Here is a 27157-nt window from a genome sequence, read left to right as displayed (position 1 = left end):
TTTCTGAGCTGGAATGGCTTCTTACTTGGATCATGTGTGCATTAGTGACAATACTTTTCACATAGAAAATTAAATAGTTTTGATGATGCTCTCTGTCTCCTTGGTAAAATGACCCTGATTTGGTCTGGTGTGGCCTGGACAATGAAATGTGCTTGTGTGGAGGCCTGGAGAGTTGCTGTATTACTGTAGAGAGCTGATACATTGCTAAAAGTCAGCCAGAACCACTGCAAGATGTGTAGGCAGGATTATGTAGCAGAACTTCATAGGTTTGTAAGAAAGTTGGGGACAAACTTTTTTTGGCAGGGCCTCTTGCAATAGGACAGAGAGTAATGGCTTTAAACTAAAGGAGGGTAGATTTAGACAAAATATAAGGAAGAAGTTTTTTACAAGGGTGTGGTGAACCACTGGAACAGGTAGCCCAGGGGTGGAAGATGCCTCAACCCTGGCAACATTCAGGGTCGGGCTGGAAGAGCTCTCAGCAGCCAGCTCTTACCTAGGTGAAGATGTCGCTGCTCATTGCTGGGGATTGGACTAGAAGGTGTTTAAAGGCTCTTTTCTAACCCAGATTTCATGATTGTGTGGTGATTTTGCAGGTGCTGACCATTTGCCTCTGTCCAGCTGCCGTGTGGGAAGTCGCTGTTGTGCTGCCTGGTGACCCCATGGTGACACTTTATTGTCATGGCATTCAGCAGCCCCTGCTGCAAACTTGTCTGCTAATGGGAGTGTTGTCCTCCTTCAGGGTTGATGCCATGGAGGCACTGGAGTGCTCCATCCTCAAGAAGCCATTTCCAGTGTGGGCTAACCTGCTGCTCTAATATGCCTCTCTTAAATCAGGGAGGGAGAGGTCTGTCTCTGAAAGAGCACTAATACACTGGATTTTAGATCCTTCATGTTTCAGAGTGACATTGTGGGATTATTTAATCATTTTTCTTTCGTGTGTTTTAAATTAGATTTTCCTAGTGAAATCACTGGAGGTACCACTGTTGAACATAGTAGATTATTGTGCTTCATTGAAAAGTATTGTTGAATTGTCATTTCTAAATTCATACAGTGCATAGGTGAAGTCTTTCTTCGGGAGACAAACCTGTGGCCTAATACAGGTGTAAAGACAAAAATCCTCTTAACTTATTTTGTAAACTCCATTCCTTATTTTCCATTAAAAAAAACAAAACCACCCTTAAATGCATTTTTCTGCCCACTGAGAGAAAATTTACCTTTTGTGTTCAGTAGAAAATAGTGCATTATGAAGGAAATGAAGTAAAGAGTAAGTTTTTTTCTTGCTTTCTAGCCAGCAAGTGTGAAATCCTATACTGGGTGGCTGAAAAGTTGAAAGCGAAAAATAAAATAAAAACCCTTTTGCCAGATGCATGACAATTTAACTGCCAAATGTGCAGAACATCTGTAATGTTTTTAAAAAGAAGGTAACCAAAAGTAGGTGATCAAGGGCACATGTTATTGGAATTGCTTTGGACAAGTTTGTTGCATCTATTTCAGAGTAAGCCTTTTTTTCTTTTGAGTCTAGGATGGCTGTCTTAAACAGGGAGTGTAGCTATAGACAGGTGTGGTCTAGAAGAGACTTAAAGGAGATGAAGATCTGCCACAGTGAGCTACACCAACAACAGGATCTTGACCAGAAGCCTTGAGAGTGAATCAGCTGTGTTCTGAATAAAGAGTCTTAGAACTTCATGCAGGGAACAGTCTGTTTGCATGGCTGGACTTGTAGGGATAGAGGATTGTGTGGGTAATGTTGCCTCAGAAAGGGACCAGAGAAACACCTGTTTCTTCTTTTAATGGATGCAACTTTCTGGCTGATTCAGTGCAAGAGGCAACAGCAGTATTTAAAGGCAAAGTTTATTTGGCAAAGGAAAAAAAATAATCCAGAGCACACATGTACACTAAAGATGGATTTGAAATGGACCTGCCACAGGTTGTGTGTGTGTGGTGCTGAGCGTCATTCATTCATACTATTTACATTTGCAGATTCTGAGCAGGTACAAGGACATCTCAAGTGGTAAGTATAGGCCTTGAAGTAAGAACTCATAGAGAATCAAAAAGAAATAACCATCAGTTCTGACTGTGCCTTAAATCACTAAAATAGAAGCTGAAATTCACATGCATTTTACAAGCAAGGGTCTGCCACTTTGGAAGGATTTCCTCACCCAGGAGATCTTAGCAGGTAGGGTTTTTTCCTTTGTCCTGTTTCTGTCCTGGTATTCTGCTTGGCAAATATGAAAAGCAGGTTTGTTTTGTGATGATTAAAGTGTCACTACATACATGAGACCAAAACCACAAGAATCAGAGCCCTTGACAGGATCAGTGCATTACAATGGACACTTGTCCATAATGATACAGCTCTAGTTCCATGGACAACAAACAGTTCTGTCTGTGGCTGATTCCTGTGCAGAGCAAGCAGGCTTTGCTGATGCTTCAGTTAAAAGTATCTGGCTCTTCCTACATAATTTCTATCCTGGCCCTGCACCATCTGACTAAAAGCTGCCAAGTCCTAGGAACTCTGTGATTCAGTGGCTGGTCAGCATGAAACAGTCCTGACTGGAAAGGGACGTGGAATTTGTAATTTTATGATGTGAGGGAAAGGGAAGGAGATGGAAGGGTATTTTTTTGCCATTAAAAGCCTTACATTTAAAAAAAATCTTCCCAGAGTAGTTTCCAAAATCTAGGGGAGGAAAGTATAGTACTTCTTTCCTTTTTGTAAGGAGGAAAAGTGGATATTTGTTTCATTAAAATCTATGGGAGAGGGACAAGCTAAAAAATTTTAATCTTTGGGGTTTTGCTTGGTCACATTCTTAAAATGTTGGGAAAACCTTGATTGCAGTAAAGGATGAGTTTTGTCTTGTCTGGATAGCCCTTTTCACACACACCCCCTCTGCCTCCAGCAGAGGAGGAAAAGCAGGTGGTAGGTGCAGGTCAGTCAACACTGGAGAGCTCTGGGCCCTGCATCTGCAGGAGATATTGGTCACTGCATCCATGGACACCTGCTCTGGGCTCCCTGTCCTGCTGCCATGGCCAGGAGAGCCACACAGCATGGTGGGTGCTCTTCTCTTGGCCAAACACCAACCACCCTTGTGCTGATGCGGGGAGTCCCAAGCCCCCAGTCTCACAGTATTTCCCCCAAGGCATTGCTGTTGGCCCCATGGGGACAGTTCACAATTTTTTAAGGTGAAGCTGTCCTTTAGACAGACCAGTGTCCCAGGTGTGTCAGAACAAGGTGATAAAACCACAGTTGCTCTTGAAACTGCCCTCAGAATGTCCCAGCTTCAGGTGACACCAGAGCTCACCAGGACTGCACTGGTAACCCACTGAGCCAGTGGTGCTCTCGCTGCTGGTGTGTGACACGAGTGTCACAGCAGAGCTTCTCTCAGTCTTCTGCAGAGACCAGGTACTGAGGGTTTGTCACGTCCAGGTGTGAGGAGGGTGGCCTGTGCGTGGCCTCGTTGCTCTGTCCTTGCACAAGAAGGAGGGCTACGGCTCTGATCATGGTGCACCATCAACTTTCCTGCCCTAGTGCCTCAATTTTTAGCTGGAAGAACCTTTCCAAAACTGCACGTGATGAGGCTCATGAGGGTGTCAGGCCAAAGAGTTAGCACAGTGTATTCCAGGTTACAGACCAGGAGCCAGGACACTGTTTGGCACTACCAGTGTCTGCACTGATCCACACTGGGGATAAGGTGGAGAAGAGCCTCTCTTGTGGCAGGCCCTGGGCCCAGCCTGCATCACCTGTCTGGAGACATGGGTGATTCTGAGAGCAGAAGCAGTGATTCCTACAGCAGGACACAAGTCAGGAAAAGCATTCACATAGAAGGTGAAGAAGGATTTTAGTAAGTGATGGAAGTCCAAAAGAATGGATGTTGCTGATTAGGCAGTGCAATGCTCAGGTGCTTCAGCTGATGCTTCTTAGACCTTCTCAAACCACCTGGGTAATTCAAGCTGGCCTCCTGGAATGCATCTTTGATGGTGGTTTTTTTTTGGAAATTAGAGGAAAGAAGGGAATTTTAGACTTCTGGCCAAATAAGACCTGCCTTGAGTTTGGAAGAGCAAAGATGTATGGCAAATCAAGCAGTTTTGGGGGATGAGGGGGAGGAGAAGATACTAGGGTTCGGCCAAAGCTTTCCAAAACTGAGGGAAGTTCAGTCAGGTAGAGATGAAAGCTAGCAAGTTCCTGTGCTTATTGGACCCACTGGTTGAGCTCCACTGCAACCCAAAGCCTGGCCCTGCCCTGTGCTAGAAAGAGCAGGATGCATTTGTAAGGCAGTCGTGAGTCTCCTCTCCCCCACCTGCCACCCTCTGTGTTAGTCAGGGGGATCCTGGGGCCTTGCTGTCTGTCTCCACCCTCGGGGACCTGGGGAAGCACTGCTGTGCTTTGGCTGTGGCCTGCCTTTCTTGGGGCTGCTTATTTCTTTTTGAAGAGCTTGCGGAAGGAGCTCCGGAACCCCCCCTTGGGCTCGTGCCGCGGGTTGTGGTCGCTGAAGGATGTTTGCTCATTGTCATCCTTCTGGCAGAACCTGGTGTTGTCTTCTGCATGGAGCTCCTAAAAGGGAAAAGACAATTTAACCAGCATTTGCAACCTCACATTCTTGTTCCCTTCTCTCTCTTTCTATTTCTCTCTCTCTCTGCTAGGAGGGACCTGGTGAGTGAGGAGGTGCTGACAAGGCTGGGAAGCAACACTGGTACCTCTGCAGAGAGCTTGTTGCTGGCTCTAGGGCTGAGGCAGTGACAGAGGAATAGAAGGATAAGCATTGTTAGAGGGAGCTGGAGACTTTCTTGCTAAGCTTTTCGTTTAGGGGAAGCTCATTAGCCTCTTTTGCCAGTGAGGGAGCAAGCCAGCTTGGGCAGTTGGAAGAACTTCCCACCCTCTCCTTTCTTCCCTAGGGCAGGGAGGCATCAGGCTTTGGAGCTATGATAAGGTGTGAAAGACTCTTCTACTGGCTCTGCTGCAGCATGGTTTTATATCGCTGGGGCAAAAGGCTTCATTAGCACACACACCTTGTGGTGAATGTGGCACTAAAAGAGCTGTCCCTCTTCTGGGAGAGTGCCAAGCTCCTCTCAGCAAGACTCTGGACAAGACCCTTTTCTCCAGTTCTGCCCACCACTGCCATGGTGATTTCCTTTGCACTGTGGGGGAGACAAGCTCCACATGTGCACCCTGCTGTGGGCCGTAGTTCTGTGCAGGTGAGTGCCAAAGAGCTCACTGGCCCCTTTCCCTGCGGTGCCTGTGTCCCCATGGCTCTTCTCCCTCTGCCTCATCTCCCCTATTCAACCTTCTACCACCTCCTTCACTCACTAGGCTTTTTTTTTTTATTATTTTGTTTTGAAGTTTCCTTGCTGCCTTTTCAGTCAGGCTGTTGGAACCTATCTCCCATCATCATCTGCATCTACAGACTCCTATGTAAGCACCTCAGAGCACCTTTGGCCTCCACTTCCTTGGCTGTGACAGTCCAAAGCTGATTCTGAACAGTCACTGCAAGCTACAGAAACATTGCTCCTGCAGGACCTGGTGCCCCTGAAGGGTTACAGTGCTGTTTGCCTTGTCCCATCTGAGGGACACAGTTGCTGGGCTCTGTCTGTTCTCACACAGAGTTTGACACAGGTCTGTACAATCCAGGCAACAAATACAGGTGAAACAAAACCTGTGGACCAGATCCCTGCTGGTGTAAATGGGCTGAGCTTGGCCAAGTCATGCTGGTTTACACTGGCATGACTTATCCAGCACTTACCCAGCACTCCTCACAGCAGGTGGAAAGGCACCTGTTTAACTGGGTGCCAACCACGGCACTAATTTTGAACAGCTTTGTGTAAACTTTGTGACCTGCTCAGAACATTGACCTGGGGAAGAAGCTCAGTGACAGTGGAGACACACAAGAGGCTACCTTGTCTTAAAGGTGTTCTAGCTCAGCCAGCTGTGCACCTCAACCCGTGCTTGTCCCTGGGGAAGATGTGTGTGAAAACGAGCCGTCTTGTCCCTCCCTTGGGCATGTACATGCAGTTGAGGTCTTGGAATGTGTGGGCTTGAAAGCTGTTTTGGCATGTTCTACTCTAACTGTATCTCAGATCTCTCTCCTGCTGCTGCTGCACCACCACGTGCCTTTTTTTTTCCTCCTCCTATTTAAGCCTCCTTACTTCCAAAAAGCTCGGTTTTTCACCCGCTCCTCTCTGTGGGGGGAAGTAGCTCCTTTGGGAGCTTCGAGATGAGGCTGAGATCATGTGAGGCTGAACATTCCTGTCCTGCTTCTGCTGCAGACGGCTCCCACTGCTGCTCCGTGTGCTGTAGAGTCTGGTGCTCACGCCCTCCGCGCTGCGCGGCAGCTCCTTCAGGGACCTGCTCAGCTGCTTCCCTTTGCTGTGGAACATCTCACGCTTGTAGGTGCTGCTGCTCACGGGAGTGCAGCTCTTAGGCAGTGGCTGCAAGGCATGGTCTGTCCTCTCCGGTTCTGAGGTGAAGTTCACAGGCCTAAGGAAGCAAATATCCAAGCTGGACTCGGAAGAGGCCGGGGAGCAGTTCTCAAAGAGAGCAAGGTTTTGGAAGGTGTCATCTTCGTAGGGGCCTGGCATGGTGAAAACCTCCCCAGGGTATTCAAACTCTTCGTAGCTGGGTGCAAAGTTCCTGGCATCCTGCAGCAGTTCCACAGAGGTTCTGATGGCTCTCTCGGTGTTCCCCACCGCATCAGCCGGTGGCGCTTCATACTCCATTTCAGGGATGGATTGCAAGGGGGCTGTCAAGGCCTTGAGTTCCTGCTCTGTCAGCTGAGAGGAGGCAAGGATGTTCTCTGGCCTCTCGTGTTTTCTGCTTTCCATCTCCCAGTCAGGGGGCTTTACGGCCTGGATGTTCTCCATCACTGTTGGCTGCGGTTTCTTCATCTGCGGCATCAAATGCCTTAGAAATAAAAACCAAAACAAAACAAAAAAACAGACGGAAGTGGAATACTGAAGGATGACAGAGACAGCATGATAAATTTCCTCCACCCCTTCACTCCCCCAGCCCTGTTATGTTGATTTTATGGCCAAAAGGTACTCTCCTGTCTTGGAGAACAGTAACAGAGGTGTCTCTTACAGAAATGGCCTGGCTGGTTAGGAGGACCAAACTTGGAAAGACAGAACTGCTTATCCAGTAGCTTTGTCTGACTTTCATATTCTACAGCATGAAATGAATAGAAACTGAGATGAGAAGCCAACTGCTCCCTCTCTCTCCTGCTCATCTGCATTTTAGATTCTAACTTTTCTTCTCTCTCTGTAATGTAGGAGGTGTGCCTCACTTTCCTGAGGTCTGGTTGTCTTTTCAGGTGGACTGGGTTGCTCCCTTAGGTAAAGTGACTCTGTCCCCAAAACGTGTCAGGAGTACTTGGAGGGCTCCTACCCTCCATGTGTTCCAGCTGAGTCTTCAGCTCAGGATGCATGTGGGGGTGGTGCCAGCTGAAGCTACCAAGGTGGAGGCCTGGAGCAATCTGTCTGTGAGAGGAGGGAGATTGGCTTGGGCAGCCTGGGGAGAAGGAGGCTAAGGACTGATCTATAACTGCTAACAGAGGGGGACTGGGAATGATGCAGCCAAACTCTTGTTAGTATTTAAATAAGAAAGCACAATAGCCACAAATTGCTGTCATAAGAATAAAGGTAAGTCTGGAGTGCTTCTCTGACCATCATCTTCTTTGGCACCTATCAGGCTGGAAATGGCCAAAGGGGAACTATATGAGGAGTCACTGAGATCACTTGGTCTGTTCAGCCTGGAGGAGACTGAGAGGAGACCTCATTGCAGTTTGCAGCTTCCTCATGAGGGACAGCAGAGGGGCAGGCACTGATCTCTTCTCTCTGGTGACCAGTGACAGGACCTGAGGGAATGGCTTGGAGTTGTGTCAGGGGAGGCTTAAGTTGGGTATTAGGAAAAGTTTCTTCACCCAGGGGGTGGTTGGGCACTGAACAGGCTCCCCAGGGCAGCGGTCACAGCACCAGCCTGACAGAGTTCAAGAGGTGCTTGCACAAAGCTCTCAGGCACACTGTGAGACTCTTAAGGATGGTTCTGTGCAGGGCCAGGAGTTGGACTCAATGATTCTTGTCCTTTCTAACTCAGAATATTTTGTGATTCTGTGAAGATTTTCAGGTGTTACCAGTAGCCGTGTCTGTCTTGACTTAGTCTTGTGTCTTTTTGAACCCATTTTGTACTTGTATCTTGTAATGGTGAATCATATCATTTAGTTATGTGCTGTGTGGAAAAGTATTTTTTTCCCTGCTCTGAGACCTTGGTCCTGTTTCCCAGCTCTTGTAATGTTGACAGTGAATACTGCAGAGTGCTCTTGTGCACACCACTGTCAGGCCTAAACAAATTCACGTCCTCCCTGACATAGTGCCTTAGCACTGGATAGAGCTCTGAAACATCCCCTGCTTGTAAACCACACAGTAGGGGATAGCAGGATGGAGCCCGCCCTTCATCTCTCTATCCATATACAGAGAGTGGTTTTGGAAATTACAGCCTGTAGCTGCCTGGTGTCACTGGCATGGTGTGGGTGAGGAGAGAATTTTCAGCCTACTTTGAAAGCTGCCCACAAGGACAACAGGCTTACGGGGTGGTTGTGCCAGAGGAAGGTGCTGCTGGGAATGACTGGATGGCCTCTTCAGTGTGGATCCCACTGTCTCGCATTGATGCTGCACTGGGTGTTGGAGAAACCTCCTGGCTTGTACACTGGGAGGTGAGACCTTTGTACAGCTTCACCAGGGATGACCTGAGGGAGGAGAAATCCATCGTCGGGCTAAGAAATAAGGCAGGGAATGAGCACGAGCGTGTAGAATCACAGAAAACAGGACTGGGAGGGACCTTAATATTCCTGTTCACCTCTGCCCACCCCAAGGAGAGCCTGTTCCACCTATTCTGCTCCAGCCAGCAGGGCATCCTGCTTTCTGTGGTGTTCTTAACACCTCTCCTGATTGCAGTCCCTCCCCAGCAATCTGCTCCAGCCCTTTACCATCCTCCATACTTGGAAGCTTCCCTTGAAATTTGATCTTGTCCTACTCCTCAGGTAAATCATCACAAAGAGCAAAGGCAGATTCTGATTTTTACTAAAAGCCTTGATTTCAAGGAATTGTTCTGAACTGCAACTTGAGAATCTACATTTAGGGTAATTTCTGTCATAGTTCAACTTAAATAGGTTATGGGAGACTTTTGTTTCTCCTACCTCCTCCCCCAGTAAAATAACACCATTCTTTTGGAGTCTCAGTCCATAAGGGAAACAGTCCTCACCCTCATCAGGGCTTGGAGCTGCCAGAGCTAAATCCCCATGTGTTTTCCCACTGGGGAATGACTTTGCCACCAGCTTAAGGAATCAAATGATTCCATGAAACATGTAGCTGCTTTATTTAGAAGGATTTAGAAGTGATTTTTCTTTTTGCTCTCAGAGTTAGGCAGAAGGGCCCACGGCAAGTCTAACCTCAGTCTGGAGGGCAAATGCCAACAGTGGTTCTTCGGCAGCATTCAGATGCAAAGGGCTTTGTTTTATTTCAACAGAGCAATGTGCCTTTTGATCTTGCCTGGACCTAAACCCCCTGTTTGCCAGGCTTCCCCCACCCCCCCCCTTCCCTGGTGACAGAGAGAATGAGCTGATGTTGTGCTTACTTCTTCAGCTTTTTCCTCTTCTGAATCAGCAGGTCTTCATTGCACTGGAAGAGGAGGCTGTAGTGTGAGATGAACACCCGGAGGCGCTGCACGCACACCAGCAGCAGGTAATAGTCGGGGTGCTCTTGCTCTGTGAACTTCAGGACATTCTGAAGCACAGAAGAGAGCAGGCTGTTTGGGGCTGTCCTGACCCTTTCTGGGGAGGAGGCACTATTGGAACCATGGATTAGGGCTCTGGAGTGCTCATGGCAGTGCCCTGGGGGAGCTTTGCTAGGCACCATGAGTTTCTGAGGGACTTGGATGGGGCCTGCCTCCCACTAGTCCAGTGCAAATGCACAAGGAACCTCTGTAAATGTAATCATGGGATGTGTGGGTAATGCACTAGCTTAGGGTGAATAAACCAATGTTTTGATTTTCTAGGGCTTGTTTTCTGTGTATTTGCCTTGTCTGAAATGTTCCAGTACAATTCAGATAAGCTTTCTGTGAACCAGAACTCTTTTTATCAGCCATCTCTCTGTAGGACAGGTTGTTGGGCCCTAGGAGCCCTCTCAGATGTGTCACATCTCTGGCCTCCTGTTTTCCCAGAGCAGCAGAGCCTTTGGCTTCCCAGGGGACAAAAGCTGTTTCTCTCAGGCCAATTGGAGACACTGGCAAATATAAGCAAGCCTCATTTGAAAAATATGAAACTAAACCTATTGTTAGCTGGCTTTCCCTTTAAAAGGTTTTTTTTTCCTTCAAAGAACTCATTGGGTTTGTCAGGACCCTGTACCTGTACAGGCCCAAATACCAGCTCTGAGTTAAAAGTCACCTGATGTGATTAGAGGTCAACAACAGAGTTTCCATCCTGGAGCCCTACCTGTAGGTGAATAAGGTATTCAGGGATTCGCTGGACTATATGAAAGAACAAAATGTAGAGATCAGACTTGATTTCCTCTTCTACCTGAAATAGAGAAAGTGACTTAAGAGTCTTTTCCACCCATAAAACACATCTCTTTCCAGATGGTTCTGTGGTTTAATGCGTGGTTATGCTGTAAGGAGTTACAATAGTTCACAGGAGCACACCAGGCATTTAGGTTGGGGATTATCTGCTAGGGACACTCAGCCTAATAAAGTAGGGGGACACGTTGAAAGTGCACTAGTTAAGTTTCAGGGAAACCCCAAGAAAACACTGTTGCTCAGAATGAAGTTCTTAATTTAGGCTCAAATTAATTGAACAAAATGAGATTGACTTCTAAAATAATCTTGGAAGCAAGCAAATGGGGTTAGGTTAGTGCACTTTAAACTACCTTTATATTTAACTTTCCAAGTTTAAACCAAGAATCCAGAACCAAATAGCTGAAGCTGAAAGTGAAGACTCTTTTCTCTATAAAGGGCTTGATCCCTCTGTTTGGATGAGTCCTCCATTTTCCAGTTCCTGGAAAAGGTCTGGATAGCATGTGCATAGGAAAACTTTTGGGAGGTTTAATCTGAAACATTGTTTCATGGCACAGCAGAAAAGCTGCTTTGGTTTCAGACAGTGAGGAAGGTGTCAAAGCTGCCTTTTGTAGGTGCCAGTCAGTCACGGCAACCTCCAGGAAACAGAACAAGTGGATTGGCCGGAGAGTTCTCTCTTGTGCAGGCATAACAGGAAGAGATCCAGGCTTGCATGTTGCCATTACATCTGGGAAGCAGGCAGGAAGTTTACCTCCTTCAGGATCACCACGTGGATCAGAGAGATGCATTCTGGCAGGTCCCTCAGGTAAGCAACGTAGTAGTCCAGAAAATTATTCTGACAAAAGAGAAAAAGAACACACAAACTTAACAGAGGTTTTTGGTCACAGAGCCAGCCAAACTGTTAATTCCCCACCATCACTGCTGGAAGGTCACCAATGCAGCAGGGCTGCTGTTTTACTCCTTCAGGGCTTGGAACTTGTCAGGAAAGTCTGTTTTAAAAATGTGTTCAGCTGTTGAGCGCAGTGTGTTAAGCTTTACTGCAGGTGGGGAGGGGTAGAGAGGCTGGGCAGTAAGAAGCTCTTCTTATCTAAGATTCTTAAAATTCATAAAGTATCAGATGAGTTTTTACACATCCCTGCTGCTCACCAGGGCAACAGAAGTGAGTGCAACAAACCATGTGGGCCTCTGCCTGCCCACCTGCTTGTCAGAACTCTGAGCAAGGTGTATTGGGGCAGGGGAGCATCAGAACCCCTTTCTTTTCACACCCTCACTGGAAATACAGACATTCAAGCTGTCAAGACTCACGTGTGGCTCCTGCAAGCAGGTCTGGGTCTCATGTAGTTTATGGAGGTGTGCTATGAGGCTGCTTGCCCACAGGTGGGTCTGGCATGTGGGATCCCTGAGCACCAGAGGGGCTGCCATGCCCCAGGACTGTGCTCCAAGAGGATTACTGAAAGGCCTTGCCCTTCAGGCCACAGCTGCACAGCACAGCCCCTCTGTTCAAGGTGTCATGGTCCACCCACATCTCAACAAAACGTAATGAAACATGACAGAAGATTCTGGAGAGGTCTTTAACATACCTCATCATTTGTCAGCTTCAGGAAGATGTCTCCTAGGATCCCTTGTCGTGGCCAGCTGAGGACTCTCTCCTGGAGAGCGTGCAGTAAATCCACGTGCTGCTGCACCAGGAACCGCAAAGAGTTGGGGAAAAAGCTGTTGGGAGACCAAATCAGACTGGTTACACTGAGCAAAACCTCATCCCTAATAGGTGAAATCTGCTGAAGTGGACATTCCTGAGTGGTCAGCACAGCCTTGCACATGTAATATTGACTGCACATATTATTGCTACAATAGCACAGGTATTACTGACTCCTGTGGCTGGAACCCTGGCTGCATTGGAGGGTCCTGTTTTGGCTGCTGTGTACATTCACATACCCTCTCCAGCTGGCTATTAATAAAGTGTTTTGAAAGCTCCTTAGGCTTTCCTTGCAATGCATTGAGTAGCTGACCAGAATTAGCGGCACTAAAAGGCAATGTTGCTGTGGCTGGTGATGCAGAACCATAGCCCTGAGCCATCCCACTGAGAGCTTGGAGGAGAGCTCCCCAGCTTTCTGTGTTGTCCCATTTGTCAGGCCCTTTCACAAGACAACCCATTGATGCAGAGCTGGTCAAAATGTGCCACTGCCTTTCTGCCACTTCATGTTGATTTCACCCAGAATCAGAAAGAAGATGGTGGACGAGATGCAAGGGACAGGCAGGAATGTCTATAATGACTCCAAAAACCTCCCCGTGCCTCCAGTTTTCAACTAGAAATAAACTAAGTGTTCAAAGATCTCTGTGTGGATGTAAGAAAAGTTTGTGAGGCGATAATGCAGAAGTAATATTGACTGAAGAAAAGGCTCCAAAAGACAGAGAGCACATTACATCAAATACCTTCTCTCTTTGGTGCTTCTTTTCACATCTGGCCCTTGCAGCGTGGCCTTGATCTTCAGGATGAGGGAAAGGTTGATGACGTACTTCCTTTCTGACTCCAGCAGCTCCAAGGCGATGTTCTGCCTTTTGGCTTCCAGAAGATAAGGGTTAAGTTTAAAAATAGAAAATACTGACAGCTGCATGTTAGACTGGTGAAGGGATCACGAAAGGAGAAACTTGTTTAAAATTTATATTAATGTCTCATCTTTTTGTGTCTTCTTTACCCAAAATGTAAAACTCCACCCTGATGGTACAGCATGCCCCAGCCATGACCAGTGCCTCAGTTTGCTAAGAAAGCTCCAAAGCAGATGTATTTCCCCCATGAGTACAAAATTTTTTTGAAGAATAACAAAACAAGCAATCAAAGGCAAAACAACTCATATCAGGGTTTCCCATCCTGAAGAAACCGTGCAGAATGAGCAGTTGTATTTTTCACTCACTTAAGCACCTACTCTGCTGCAATCCCATCAGTACTCTGAACCTGACAGGTCTTGGAAAGGAGAAGGGTGGTCCTGGGTACAGAGTGGTTCTGCCAGTCACACAGCCCAACAAATGCAAGGGCCAGAGGTCTTGGAGTGTGAGGCCCTGAGAGATTCCCCCCAGCAGCAGAAACTGGCCTGTGTGTCTCCCTCCATGGATGCTGATCACCAGCCAGCTCACACCCGCTTTGAGCCTCTCTAGCCAGAGTTTTCTACTCCTTACCAGCCAAAGAGGGTTCACATATTATGTTGTCTGCTGAGCTGTATCTGCTTTGGCCCATGTCTTTGCCTCTCTCGGGTTGCTCTTTGGAAATGTATTCATCTCCCCAGTCCTTGGTGTCCTTGGGCTGCTTCCATACTGTTGATGGCAGATGCATTTTCGACTGCCCCTCTGTTGCCAGGGAAGGCTTGAGGCTGTCATCTGTCTCTATGGCTGCTCCTGCAATGACAGACAGCTCTATGGACTCTGACATCTCAGCATCTCTCTGACAGGTTACACTACAGCAAGCAGCTACGCTGTGTTCCCATCCATTTGAAGCACTGGAAGGTGAATTTGGAGCATTCTCTGGGCTTCACAAGGGCTGTAGCCTTGTAGAGTTAATTTACAAAGTGCAGTTGGTGAGCTCTTCAGCAGAACAAGGTTTGCACTCTTCCAGCATTTATTTTCAAGCCAAATAAGATCCAAAATTAGACATATGTTAGAGAAGCAGAAACAACTTCTCTTCCCAAGTGGGAAAAATGGTGCTTTCACTATTCTTTGTCACATCAGGAAGCCTCAATTCTTCCTTTCTGCAGAAGCACTTAGAATCTAAGAAAGCAACAGCAGAAAGGCTTTCTCTGCCAAGTCCTTGGCACTGACCACCAGAGACACTTCAAGGACACAGGTTTGCCTCATATCTCAATTGAAAGTAGGAAAATGGAAGTACAGGGCAGAGTGAAAGACACCCCTGTGAAATGCCTTCTCTGAAAGCATTTCTTCAGAGCAGTAAAGCAAGCACTCTAATTGAACCATTGTCCTGCTGTCTTTTGATGCTTGATATTTTATTACCTGGGCCTGCTATGACTTTCACACCTCCTTCTCCCATGGGCATGATCCTGGTGTCAGACACTGTTGAAGAACAAAGGGAACTTTAGCAACAGAAGGCAACTGTAGAGCTTGCTTCTTCCTGCCAAGCCCTGTCAGTAGGGCAAAATCCTCCAGTCTTTCACAGTTTTGCTATGAAAACACCCCTCTTGGACTCTCCTGTCAGGAGGATCTTTTCTGCTGGGCTCCTGTCATAGGTCTGTAGCCCTTGAAGACAGATAATGTGGGGTCCCTGCTGTGCTCAGTGCTGTGTGACTGCAGAGGAACGTGAGCAGTCTTGGCTTCTCCTGGCATGCAGGTGCATGTTGGGTGGAGGATACTCCTGACACAGAACAAAGAGGATGGAAACCTGACACAGAGACAGGGCTGATATTTTGAGTGGAAAGGAGCTTATTGAAGAGCAGAGGGATGAGACTGGAAAGAAAGGAGCAGTGGGAGAAGTGGGTGAGAAAGGTGGTTGTGCAAGAGGGGTGTGAGGCTGACACACCACCTCAGAGCATAGGGCAGAGGAAGGCCACAACTGACAGGTTCTGAGCAAAACAGAGTAGAAAACAGCACATGAGATGATCTAATCTCTGCCTTTGTTTACATTTTTATGTTTTTATTATCTTCCTATCTGAACAGCAAGAAGGTGACAGACCAGACAATTATAGAATTAAAGGCTCTGGTCCATCTCCTTTTCTTTGATTCCAACTTCCAAGTGTTTGGCAGTTGACAGTGTTTTCTTCATCAAGATGTGATTCTCCTTCCTGTGCCCTGTTCCCTCACACAGAAACAAAAATAGGATTTTTATCAAGAGCCCCCATTTGGTTCTGTATCTGTGCCACTGGCACTACAGGAATGAAGATCCAGCCTGTATCCCTCTCCTTGGAGGAGGCAAGAAGTGGCTGTTGAGACAGTGTTTGCAAAGCAAATACTTCCTGAACCCAGGTTACCCCAGTGATGTTTTTCTGTTTTTTTCCTGAGGAAGGCACTGCATTTGCCTATTCTGTTTCCTACCTTTTTCATAAGTCACATTGTGTAAAAGACTCGTAAAATCTTCATTAATCAGCACAGGTTCTGGGAGGTTGATGGATCGAAACGGGCTGCCCTGGAGAGGTGTTGGCACTGTCTGTGACCCGTGGTCATCCTTCTGTGCTCTCCTATACAAACACAAAGAACGAGCTGGTTGGAAAGTCTGAATGCTACAGGTGAAGCTCCTACACTACATTTGTGGCCAACACTGTCAGAAATAGGACAACTCTAGCAGACACCAGGAAAGGAGCTGGCTTTGATGGAATTGGTAGTTCATGAACAATGTTCTGGAAATAACTTCCACTGGCTACAGGAGGTTATTTCAGGTCTATTATTTTTCAGAGCGTATTTCATCTAATTAAATAGCTTAATTAGCTGAGGGGCTAGCCTAGATTTGCAAAGTGTTTGCATCAAGGCAGCTGTATAGACTCATGATCAAAACTCTCTTTTCAGAAGGAGGCTAATTAGGACCAAGCTGGACAGCTGTCTGCTTTATCACACCATCAGTGTGAGAACATTCTCTGACTGTGCTCAGAGGAGAAAAGGCTGGTGACAGGAAAGCAGAGCAGGACTGCACCATCAGGAGCCCACTGAGTCCTGCAAGCTTGGAAGGGGAAATTGCAGTGCTGTTGTCTGAATGGTGGAGGCTTCTGACTTTCAACAGCCCCAGCATGTCTTTAGAGGGTCTCTGTTCCACCAGGCCCTGGTTCTGCAGGGAGCTGCTTGGGGCTGTTTTGCTGTTGGAATCACAGTGAGGTGTTAGCATTTTTCTTCTGTCTTTGATCTGTGAGGTGTGTGTCTAGGAGCCTGGGGTGAACTGAAGCATTTCTGGTCATAAACAGGGTTGATACACACATCCAGCCAGGAAAAAAAATTAAGAAATTATGCTATACAGAAAGGAACAAAATGGACACCACTGCTAATTAGCATTTTCAGCACCCTGGAGTTTGGACCCTTACTTAGCTTTCATTTTCCGTGATTCCCGCCGCTTCTCTTGCTGCAGCTGCTCAATTTTCTGTTGCATTTCCTCCTGCTTGGCACTGATTTCTTCAATCATTGACTTTGCATCGCTGAGTTCCTCCTGAGAAACAGGCAAAAGCACAGCATTCCCAGGGTGCCCATCAGCCTTATGTGGCACAGCTCTGAGTGCTGGCTGGTGTGCACAGAAGGTGCTTCAGGGTGCTGTGGAGAGTGGCTCTGTGATTAGACACTCTTCCTTTGCAAGGCCAGCATTTGTGACATGTGCCATGCACAACGTGGTGATCCTTAATTCTACAGGCAACTCACCCAAGCCAGCGTGGTGCCACATGATCAAGGCACTGGGGGGAGATGAGACTCAGGGCTTCATCCACCACCAGCTGAAAGCACTGGGAGGACTCCTGCCCCTAACAGCATTTGGAGGTGGGCCTTAGGGAGCACATTTCCCTCTGCAGTTTTCCAGCATGTGTATTCACATGTTGCACTTGGTTCAGATCCCACTGTGAGCACTCACATGTATAAGCTTTTGCCAGTCAGGCCATGGATCTGCCCTTTTAGCCTGGTTTCCTAAGGAAATGAGGCCCTCCATATTGTCCCTGTCTATCTGCCCTCAAGCACTTTCAGCCAAGCCCTACTCGGATGTAGAGCTCTGATGCATGAAGTTCCTGCAGGTTCCATGAACGTGAGCAGCAGGATTGAGGAGAACTACTCAAGAGTTTCATGTAAACCAAAGGATTTCCCCCAAGCAAGGAGGTGACTTCACTGGGAGCTCAGTGTTTGAATAGCCAACATGGGCATGAGCAGAGTGAGAGGAGCCTTTGTCCCTTCTGTTGCTTGCATAATTCTTTGTATCTGCATTTTAAATCTCCTTTTCCCCCACGACAATGTCCTGGGTAAGCCTGTGTCTGGTTGCTGAGAGACCTCTCCCATATGCCCTTTTTGTTGTCTTGCTTGCCCATTTGGCACTGAGGGCTCCTTTTGCCTGGTGCCATCTGTCTCCCTGTCACAGGGTTAGTAATGGGCTTTTTCCAGTAAGCAGCCCTCTTTAGCTTCACAAGGTATTGACTCAGCAAAACCCCCTGGGGAAAATTTGCAATAAAAACTTTTAAAGAGTTCCTCTGCCTGTCTCATCATCCAGTTTCTGCATGGAGACACTGGCTGGTCTAAAGTGTACATCAAGCCTTCTTGCTAGGCTGTCTCTCCAGCCCTTTGTCTTTATCCTCTTGGGCCAGATCAAACCAGGCTGCACTTCCTCCCAGCCATGTGGAAATGCGACTTCGAAAGGCTTTAGAGTTTTGTGTTAATTTGCTGCTCCCCAGTGGCTTTGGTTCCTGCAGGAAATGCAGGAGACCTGACCCAGGGAGAGGTGTGGGACAGTGGCCCAGCAGTAGCCTCTGAACAGGCCATAAACCCACGGCATGTGCAGCCCAGAGCAAGGGCTGCTTTGTGCCCAGGTAAGCCTCAGCACTGCCTCATGGCCAGTCAAGAAGGCTAAATAGGCCAGAGTGTGGGATACTTGTGAGTTGGAGCAGTGAGGGGAGACCCAAAGCCAAAGGAAGTACCTCAGGTGTATCCAAAACAATTGCTAACTCATTTTCTTTGCAAACAGGGAGCACTGATAGAGGCAGGGGAATGCTTCCCTCTGCCAGGGAAGCTCACGTGGAATGCATGCAGCCTCCCCACAGGTCACACTCCTACCTTGAACGTGTTGAGGGAATTCTTCATCTCAGCCACCTTCTCTTCCATGGCACAGCGGCAGCTCTTGACCTTCTCTTCCAGGGCATACTCTCCATGCTGGATGCGTGACAGCTCCTGCATTGCTTCTGTGAAACCCGCCTTCAGCTCAGAGGCTAATGCCTGCAACTACAGCAACCACAAACAGCTGGGTTCAGTCCCTCCTCCCCGGCTCAGGTGTTTGTGTCCCCGAGGGTCACAAAGGCTGGGTGTAACCCATCCTGTAAGGTGCTGTCCTCTTTCTCCTCCTTCTTTCATGGCTGGGAAACATGGGGAGAGGTTTGGCCCCTGCTACAGCCTCAGTACAGAGTAGGAGGTGTTTGTCTTGGGCAATCAATGATGTACCCCTTTTTCAGATTTTTTTAAAAAACTTTTTTGAGTTTTTCCAGGCTCCCTGGCAGTTTGCAGCCTGTCCGCCTGTAGTAGGAGAGGACAGCCTGAAACCTGCCAAGAAGGTTTGCAATAACAGCAGCCAAATTATTAATCTCCAAAGCAGCTGAGCAATCAAGAACGTGTCCGGTTTTGAGCAAGTCCTCCTCCCACACGTGCTTGTGGGGCTGGTACTCTCCCCACACAGGTCTAACCCTTCACTCTCCAAGGGCTGTGGAGAAGCTCTGTCCTTTGCCACAGGCCCTTTCCACGGAAGGAGGCAGCTCTAACTTGTGCTGGGGAGGGAACAGGAGGTTTTCCCCTGGTATACAGTGACACTGTGCCCACTCTTATCTATTTTCTGTCCCTAGAGGCCCTGGTGCTCACCACCTAAGCTGGAGGCAGCCAGTGATAGCTGGGTGAAGCAGGAGATGGACTGGGGCAAGCCAGGCTGGCAGAGCAAGCAGACAAGGCAGGTGTGGAGGTGGGCAGTGAGGGGGATCAGCGGCTGGCACAGAGCTAAGCAGGGAATTCCCTCTTGGGAGCAGCTCGGGCTGGTGACCCTGGACTCTGCCCCACTGCTGTGAGCGAGGCTCGTCCTGCCTGCACAAAGCCCACAGCGAGGTCGCGGCCCAAGGTGCTTCGGCACAGAGGTTTTTACCTTTACAACAGAAATTCGGCCTAACATCTGGTTATAAACTGAGTCCAAAACGGGAGCACTGCTGGTAAGCGGAGAGCCACCCCGGGAACTCAGGCGCTTGAGTCCTGCAAATGGAGCAGAGATGGCTTCCGATACCTCGGGGCAATGGCACGCACCAGCCTCCTCTGGTCAAGGCCGGCAGTGTCTTTACAGAGGATGTCTGCCTGCCATCCCCGCTCCTACCCCAGCGCTCACCCCACAGCCCCCACTCTGAGCTGGCTGGACACACATTTCCAGAGTGCCTGGTTAGGAGGAGTGGGACTGATAGGAACCACAGGCACTGGGACAGTGCAGAGGGGAGCAGGAGGCTGAGGACATCTTCCTTCATCAGGATGAAACCCTGAGTCCCCAAGCCAGCTGGAGCTCCAGACTCCTTGGCTGAACATTTTCCCCCACCCCTCCTGGCCACAGTGACACCCTGTGACCTGTGAACATAGCCTGAAGGGTTAGAGGGGCTGCTTAGGGCAGACAATTACCACACTAATTCTGATATCTCAGCCCAGATGGTTGTGGCATCATCAGACATCCTAACATATGTGCCTGGAGAAGGGGGAGGGAGGGTTATAAAGTACCGTGACTGTGCAAAATGTTAATATTCCCATCCCTGCTCACAGGTGCTTGACACTGACCCTGAGCTGACATGGCCAAGGCACAGTCTGTCTGCCAGCCTGCATCAGGGCTGGGCATCACACACTGCCCTCCAAGTGACAAGGGTTCATTTGCTAAATCTGTCCCTTCCAACTGGAATATGCTATTCCATTCTAACCTATGCTATCCATTTTAGAGATCTGCTTCAGGATGGAGGTATCACAGCCCCAACTCTTGCTACCAGTGGAGCAGTCCTGGAGCTGGCCCTGGAGATAACATGGTCTGGGAAGAATAAGCTGAAAATGAAATGTTTCTGCCTAAAAGCCCGGCCATCTCCTTCTCAGATGCTTCCAGAAAGGGGGTAAACTACACAGATCCTTTGAAGGGTATAGGGATGGGAATCATTACTGATCTTCAGGTTTCAGAGTAAGAAACTGCAAAGCATCAGCAAAAGTGGACCACTGCAGAGAATTCGGTGTCCATGTGCACTGAAACACTCTATGAAAGCAGAGTTCAGCCAACATAAGGAAAGACTTGGATTAGAGCTTGGATGAAATATCCTCTGCATCTAAGAGCAGACAGTGACCTGTTATTTTGGAATTTTGCTTTTGGCCAATCTCTGCTTTTGTGGTGACAGTGCTAGCTTAGTTTCTTTGTGTAACCATTTCAGTGCTCCAGAGCTTGGCCTGAGTCTGTCCTGCCCCATATATCCTTCCTCAGCCCCATGCAGCTTTCAGTGGCTGTTTCAGACACTGAAATGCATCCTTGTGTTGCTGCTTGAGGGATGAATGCAGCCAGAAACACCAACCAGCCACAGAGCTTGTCTGATGGAACAAGGAGTGCTGAAACCCTGAGCAGGTCAGGGTTAGCATAAAGGGGAAATACATTCTTGTTGCATTGGATGCAGAGTTGATCCAAAATCAAGTGAAGTGGTTCAGGAACAGCATGTTATCTTTAAACTCTTGCCAAGCATGGTGTAGCTATGGATTTTGGTTTGAGCTCATTTCTAAAAGCAAGCTGTAGAAAACTATCCTTTAAATCCCATTAGCTGTTAAAACAGATGGAAGCCATTGAGGTATCAGGCCCTGCCCATGTCTTGGCCAAGTGACAGGGCTCTGTCTCCACAGGGATGGCCTATGGTTACAGGACCAGAGAGGTACTTCACAGGTTTGTGACCCTCTGGAAAGTCAAGTCAACTCTTTGTTTCTAAAGTTTCTAAGTGCAACACATACCAAAAAGACAGATTGTGTAATACAGCAACAGTTAAACCATAATGCATTGCCCTGACTCATTCATGGGAGCAAAGATGTAATTTAACATTTAAGTTGTGGAATTTAAGAAACAATAACTTAAATTGAACTAATGCCTAGAGGATAAATGAATCTGCACAGTCATAGGGAGTCCTTCAAACCTGTCCAACAACTGTTCAAAAAAAGCATTTAGGCATCTAAATAATTTAGCTACAGATTTCAGCGCCCATCTCCCTTTGGACTGTGGCCCTCAAACCTGACAAAGCAAAGCAGTGAGGCATCCAGTGCCATGTGTCTTTAGGTATGTCTTTCTTGGGCCCCATGACTCCTATTTCACCTGCTGCCCTGATGTTTTTCAGCTCTGTCTGGAAAAGCCATGTTGTTCACAAAGGGTGCACAGGACTGATGCTGCTTCCCGGAGCCAAGGCAGCAAAACTGCAGAGTCTCCCCCCCTCTCTCGGTGGGTGCCAGCAATTTGAGACATTTGTAAAAGATAATAACAGTCCTTTCAGCCTAAAGATTTGTTCAGGCTTTGAGGCAGCCCAGGGAGGATGGTTGCGGACAGCAGATGGCGGGATGGTTTATGGAAGGAAGGAGTGGGAGGGAAAGAGGGCAGCAGAGCCTTGGTGAGCTGGGTCACTGTCCTGGCTGCCACTGAAAGAATGAGAGGGAGCCCTTGCTTCTCTGAGTACCTGTGTCCCCACAGGTTCCCCCAGCACTGGCCAGGCCGTCCAGGGCCCTGTCTCCACAGGGATGGCCATTTGCATCTGCACCCATGGCAGCAGCCTAAGTCCTACATTAGAACAGGACCTGCTGTCTGGGACCTTGAGCTGAAGCCTGTCAAAAGAAGTAGAAAACAGGCTCATGATAAAGAAATATTGCACAGAACAATTCTGCTATTATAAATATACCCTTGAAAAGAGCAGAACTTTCTGTGGCCATGAAGGAGTACTGTCTGTGGTGCTTCCCCAGCTTATCTCCCATCCATCACTGTAGACCTTTTGGGGCTGCTCCGAAGAAGTAAACAGACATTGTATCTCAAAAGAGGGCTGCCTGAGGACACTGCCTGAAACCAATCTGGCACAAAGTCCAGTGTTTGACACAAGCCCTGGATCTGATTTTTCTGAGTTGCATGACGCATGCTTTTACCAGGAAACAACTAATTTTTAGAACAGCTACTAACTCCTGTGCTTAAGGGCAGCACTCCTACAGCCAAGCATTAGGAAGGGTTGCAGTGCCTCACAGCAGGAAAGCAGCAGAGCTGCAGTGATTTACAGTGGTAAGGAAGCTGGTGCTAGGAGTATATCCAGCATATATATTCCTAGGCAAGGATGGTAGGCATACAGTCAGAGCAGCAGAGTAAGTACAGAAGAGAAGGATGACTTAAAGGGAGCTGCAAGTACTCATCAGCCCTTGTTCCACATCTGGGCAGTCCCTTTTGGTAACTGTACCATCCACAGGGCCTTTGCTGAAGCAGAAGGGAAGAGCCAGCTGGTGACTGATATGTAAGGATTCATTAAGGTACCCACGTGTCAGCTGGAAAGCAACATGTGTGCATGGTGTTTCCAGCACACAGTCCCAGGTGCACGTTGGATGCACTGTGCTGGACCCTTGGAGCTGTCTGGATGGGAAAAGAGGATGAGATGATAGAAGTGCTGGGTAGTTCATGGAAAGCAGTGCCTTCTCCACTTGCCATGGTGCACTTGCAAACAATTATGGACATTAGTGTTGCAATGGTGACAAGGGAGGTCTCAAATAGTCTGGATTTCCACTTCAGGGGTATGTTTCCTCTCTCAGATTACAGTTCCATATTGAACCAGACCAGGGATTAAAGTGCTTAAAACTCTATCACATTTCCTGCAGTCTGGAAATGAGTAGGAAACATCACTGTGGAAAGGCTGAAACTGCATCTTTCAGGATGGATAGTCCTTGGGCTGTGGTCATAGACAACCTTACAGCATCTGTGGTGTCCAATTGCAGCAAAAATGTTAGCCCAAAGACAAGGCACAGAGTTCAGGAGGAACCGATCACCAGGGTTTCTAGCTGGGAGGCCAGACAAAGACATGGAGAAAGACTCAACGCTCCGGCTGCTCTGGATTATCAGGCAAGAGCACTCCATGGTCTGAGAGGCTGGGAGGCTGCCAGGATAACCCAAAGCCCCAGAGAAGACTTGGGCCCCAGCTGCATAAGACACCCCTGCCCCATGTCAGTCAACAGATCATTGCTCCTGGGACAGTTCATCAGGTGTGCTGAAAGCTCATCAAAGCTCAGTCATGAAATCTCCCCCAAGCCCAGTGAATTGACATTCTCTAGTTGGTGCTAATGATGTCAGTTGCTTAATTAGCTGAGCTCACAAATCACCTGTCTAAATACAACTGGTTGTGAGCAGAGAAATTTTACTGAAAGGTCTTTTAAGATGAGGCCCAAGATGTGTGATATTTATTCATGCAGTGTTTTGGTTGCCATGTTTCTGGTAAATGCCTACATTTTTCCTTCAACTTAATTTAGCTTTTAACTACTGTTTATATATTAGTAACTCTTTAAACTCTTGTAGTTATTTAGGGCATTTTGCTCATCTTTACCTGGGAAATCTGTGTTGCAGGGGTACTCACAGGCACACTTTCAGTCCCTCCTGTGGGAATAAAGAACTTCAGTCAATTAAAATGACTTATAATGGCTGCTATAAATAACTGGAACAGAGGGTTTGAAGTCCCTCTTGAGGAACAAATCAGTTTTAAAGGACTCAAGTCTCACTTTAGGAGGTCTGAACACCATATCATTTGTAAAATAAACTGCAGTTATAAAATAGGAATGACTCACCTAAATTCAGATGTTAAATTCACCTTATTTGCTGTCCTTTGTCTGGCCAGAGTTGATCCATGTAAGGAAGTGAGAAAGCCTGTATGTGCAATTAGGACTAAATTGCTCCCTGTGAAGTGTAATTCTGTGTACCAACCTTAGCTAACAGGGTTTTGTTGGTTTTTTTTGTCCTAAAGCATTACTGATCTGTTTCTCTACTGAAACAGTCAATTTTGTCCTCTACTATATCTGTACATATTTCTATTACCTCCACAAAAGGCAAAATACCTTATCTGAAAATTTTAAGTTTTATTTTGTCACAATGCAATCCAAGCAGTAATGATGTCTTTTCTAACCTCCCAAAATTACACCTTTTCATTGGTTTTGTCATTCCTGGGGGTTTGTGGTATGGTGATCCCAGTTGATCTCATACAACTTAACATTGCTGAAACAGACTTAGCTGATGGAGGAGATTAAATCTATTTTGCAGAAGTATTTTGGACACTGCAGAGACATCTCTAGGCATTAATCCTAGAATCATGGAATCATTTGAGTTGGAAGGGACCTTTTTAAGGTCATGTAGTCCAACTGTCTTTGCAGAAACCTTCAGTTGTCAGACAGAAATCTCCTCTGGCTGTGCTGCCGTTGCCCTTTGAGGCAACTGCAGTCCAATGGCCTTGGTATTATTCCCTCCATCAGGCTCCCTGGCTGGATCTCACTCCCAGAAAACACCATGCTACTCTGTTCCTCGTCTGGACTGCCTCCCCTTGGGAATGCCACTTCCTGAGATGGGTTTTCCCTTGCCTCCAAGGATTTGCCTCTGCTGTTAAGTCACAGACATGACCAGTAACCCCATGCCCAACTCCAGGGAAAGCCAAGCTCCTTCTTTCCATGCTGGCTACAGATGCTTGGTGCTTTTCCAACCTGGGCCTTTAAGACCATGGAAATGCAATCCTGCAGAGGCTGGAAAAGCATGTAGGGAGGACTCTGCACAGTCAGCCAGTGGAAAGTTGAAGCCTGGAAGTCAGAGCTATACAAGGCATAGCTCCATTCTGATTTTCTTTACCCCTGAGGGGGAATGTGGGTTACCAGCAAGGACACCTAAGAAATGGCCCTGTTCTAGTCTCTAGAATTTGTCCTGATTCAGAGGAACTTGAGCAAATTCCCCAATGAATTGCAGAAGGGAGAGGCAGAGAGGCAGTGTGCTCCTCTCTGTCCATGTGCCACTTCCTGCCTGTGCTAGTGGCTCTCTCAGCTGTGGGGTTGAATAGCTGGGTCAGACACTGAGCCTCTGGGAAATACCCTCTCATGCTTCCAGCTAGGGAAAACAAGAAGCAGCAGGCTGACTGGGAGAAGTGACTCTGACTGCAAACTGCCAGCTGTTTTGGGTCAGAACTCATCAGCCAGCCTGCACCAAGTCCCACATTTCAATTTTTAAATTACAGGTTGTTTTCATCTTCAGCTTTGGTCTTTCTGGTTCTTTTTTTCCAGATTTTCTCTGCAACCACATGAATTAGGAACTGACCTTTGGCCAGAAGTTTCTCCTGATGCCTGGAGCTGGGGCTCTGTGTACAGTGATTCTCTTGAATCATGGAAACTGAGGCCCATGCCAGTTTTGTTGGGCTCATGCTGGGGGATAGTAAGGACTGACTCAAAGAGAGCAAGAGGACTTGTTTCTGAATCAATAGTACAACACAAACCAGGTGCTGGGAGGACAAGGAGATGCTGTTTTTACAACATGGGTGGGTGTATTGAGTGCAGAGCTCTGTGAAGGACTGGAGGTGTCAGGTAGAAGCACAGCACAGCAAAGAAGAGCCTCCTCAAATTTTCTTTGAGTGTCTATCAATCTGATACATAACACAGAGCTTGAACCATGTCCTGCAGTTATCTGTAGGGATCTTTCATGTGGATTTGATTGTGCATCAGTCTGTAATGTCCTTGGATATACTAAAAGTGAGGAACTGCTCCTGAGTGCGACTGGAATTGGGGAGAGGATCACTGCTACTGTGACTTTACTTCCACCTTTGCCATGAGCACTCTCTGAATGCACCCAGTCAAAACCCAGATCATTTCTATAAAGTCACTGCAAAGAGCTGAAGCAGAGGAGGCTCCTCACAGTCTCACTGTGGGAAAGAAGGGACTTTGTGCATCTCCCAGTTTCTGCAGTGAACATCTGCAGCCCATGAGGACATAACAATTAATTGGAAAAAATCCCAGAGATAATTTCCTTTTCAGCCTGCTGTAGTGTAAGGGCCTAGGTACATAGACCTAATTTCATCAAATTAGAATAATCATAATAATAAGAGAGAAATTAACTTTTCTGATAACTATGCAATGAATAGTAGTACCACCAAGCACCTTTTAAGAGGGAAAGAGGTGGTCCAGTCTCTCTCCTGAGCTGACAGTTGTGGACACTCCTAGAGCTGCTCCCCCTGCTCATATTTCCAAGAGTTCCTCACCATATGGACACAGGGCCTCTGAGGTGGCAAGGCAAAGCACAATGCAGGGGGTTTGGGGTGGAAAGCAAATACCACATTCCTCTGAAAGAAGTTAGTAACCACTAAAACCCTGGATTTGAGCTTTGCAGACTTTCTAGAATGCAGCCAACCTTAGCAAGGATTAATTGCATGCAAGCAGTGTGGCCTGGATACATCTTGGTGCTTGCAAGATTGGGATTGGTGCAGATATCTGTGTTGTGGCACCGATATGAACAAGAACCCTTCTCTACAAAGCACATGGGGGAGAGAAGCAGATCTTCATCACAGCACCCTCATGTGAAACACAGCTTTGGACAGTCAGAAGTGTTTCTACATCCTAAGGCAGAAATGGGGCACGAGGCAAGAAAAGGAATGACTTCCCACACTGGACATTACATATGCCACAGGAGTATTTTCCAGAGAGGAGAGGGAGATGGTTCTAAAATAAGAAATAAAAATGTCAACCCCCAGATATTTCTAAGAACTGAAAGTACTGAACATTTGCCCACAGCTGCCATGGTTGAGAGGTGCTCTCAGGGGCCTGGCTGGTGGCCAGCAGACAGCTCCTATGAGAGCATGTTTCTCTCTTGCTGTCTTTCATACGAGCAAGAAGTGAAATAAGAGGATGCTTTACCTTCGTGTTTGTTTGTGTCCATGGCTGCTGTGG

At 47.5% G+C, this 27157-nt stretch overlaps 2 protein-coding genes across 2 annotated transcripts in view; one reads left to right on the top strand and one right to left on the bottom strand.

The window, feature by feature from the left end:
- SOS1 (SOS Ras/Rac guanine nucleotide exchange factor 1) overlaps nucleotides 1–731 on the top strand; it is a 45822-nt gene extending 45091 nt beyond the window's left edge. The window contains exon 23 of the mRNA XM_084202799.1: nucleotides 594–731. The gene's annotated coding sequence lies outside the window, so the exon portion shown is untranslated. The remainder of the gene's footprint in view (nucleotides 1–593) is intronic.
- A 3677-nt stretch (nucleotides 732–4408) lies between these two features.
- On the bottom strand, nucleotides 4409–27146 carry ARHGEF33 (Rho guanine nucleotide exchange factor 33; the record flags this gene model as incomplete). Its single annotated transcript, XM_084202549.1, has 15 exons — nucleotides 4409–4546; nucleotides 6136–6889; nucleotides 8568–8753; nucleotides 9614–9762; nucleotides 10470–10553; nucleotides 11298–11381; nucleotides 12127–12259; nucleotides 12980–13109; nucleotides 13721–13936; nucleotides 14546–14605; nucleotides 15581–15723; nucleotides 16555–16676; nucleotides 18272–18436; nucleotides 23797–23846; nucleotides 27125–27146. 15 exons carry the CDS (start codon nucleotides 27144–27146, stop codon nucleotides 4409–4411), a joined length of 2436 nt encoding a protein of 811 aa, XP_084058675.1.
- Between the last annotated feature and the right edge of the window lie 11 nt (nucleotides 27147–27157).

This window comes from Fringilla coelebs (genome assembly GCF_963513975.1).
Source record: "Fringilla coelebs genome assembly, chromosome: 3".
NCBI classification, from domain to species: domain Eukaryota; kingdom Metazoa; phylum Chordata; class Aves; order Passeriformes; family Fringillidae; genus Fringilla; species Fringilla coelebs.
The sequence above is the reverse complement of the archived record's forward strand: the minus strand, read 5'-3'. Positions and strand labels throughout refer to the sequence as shown.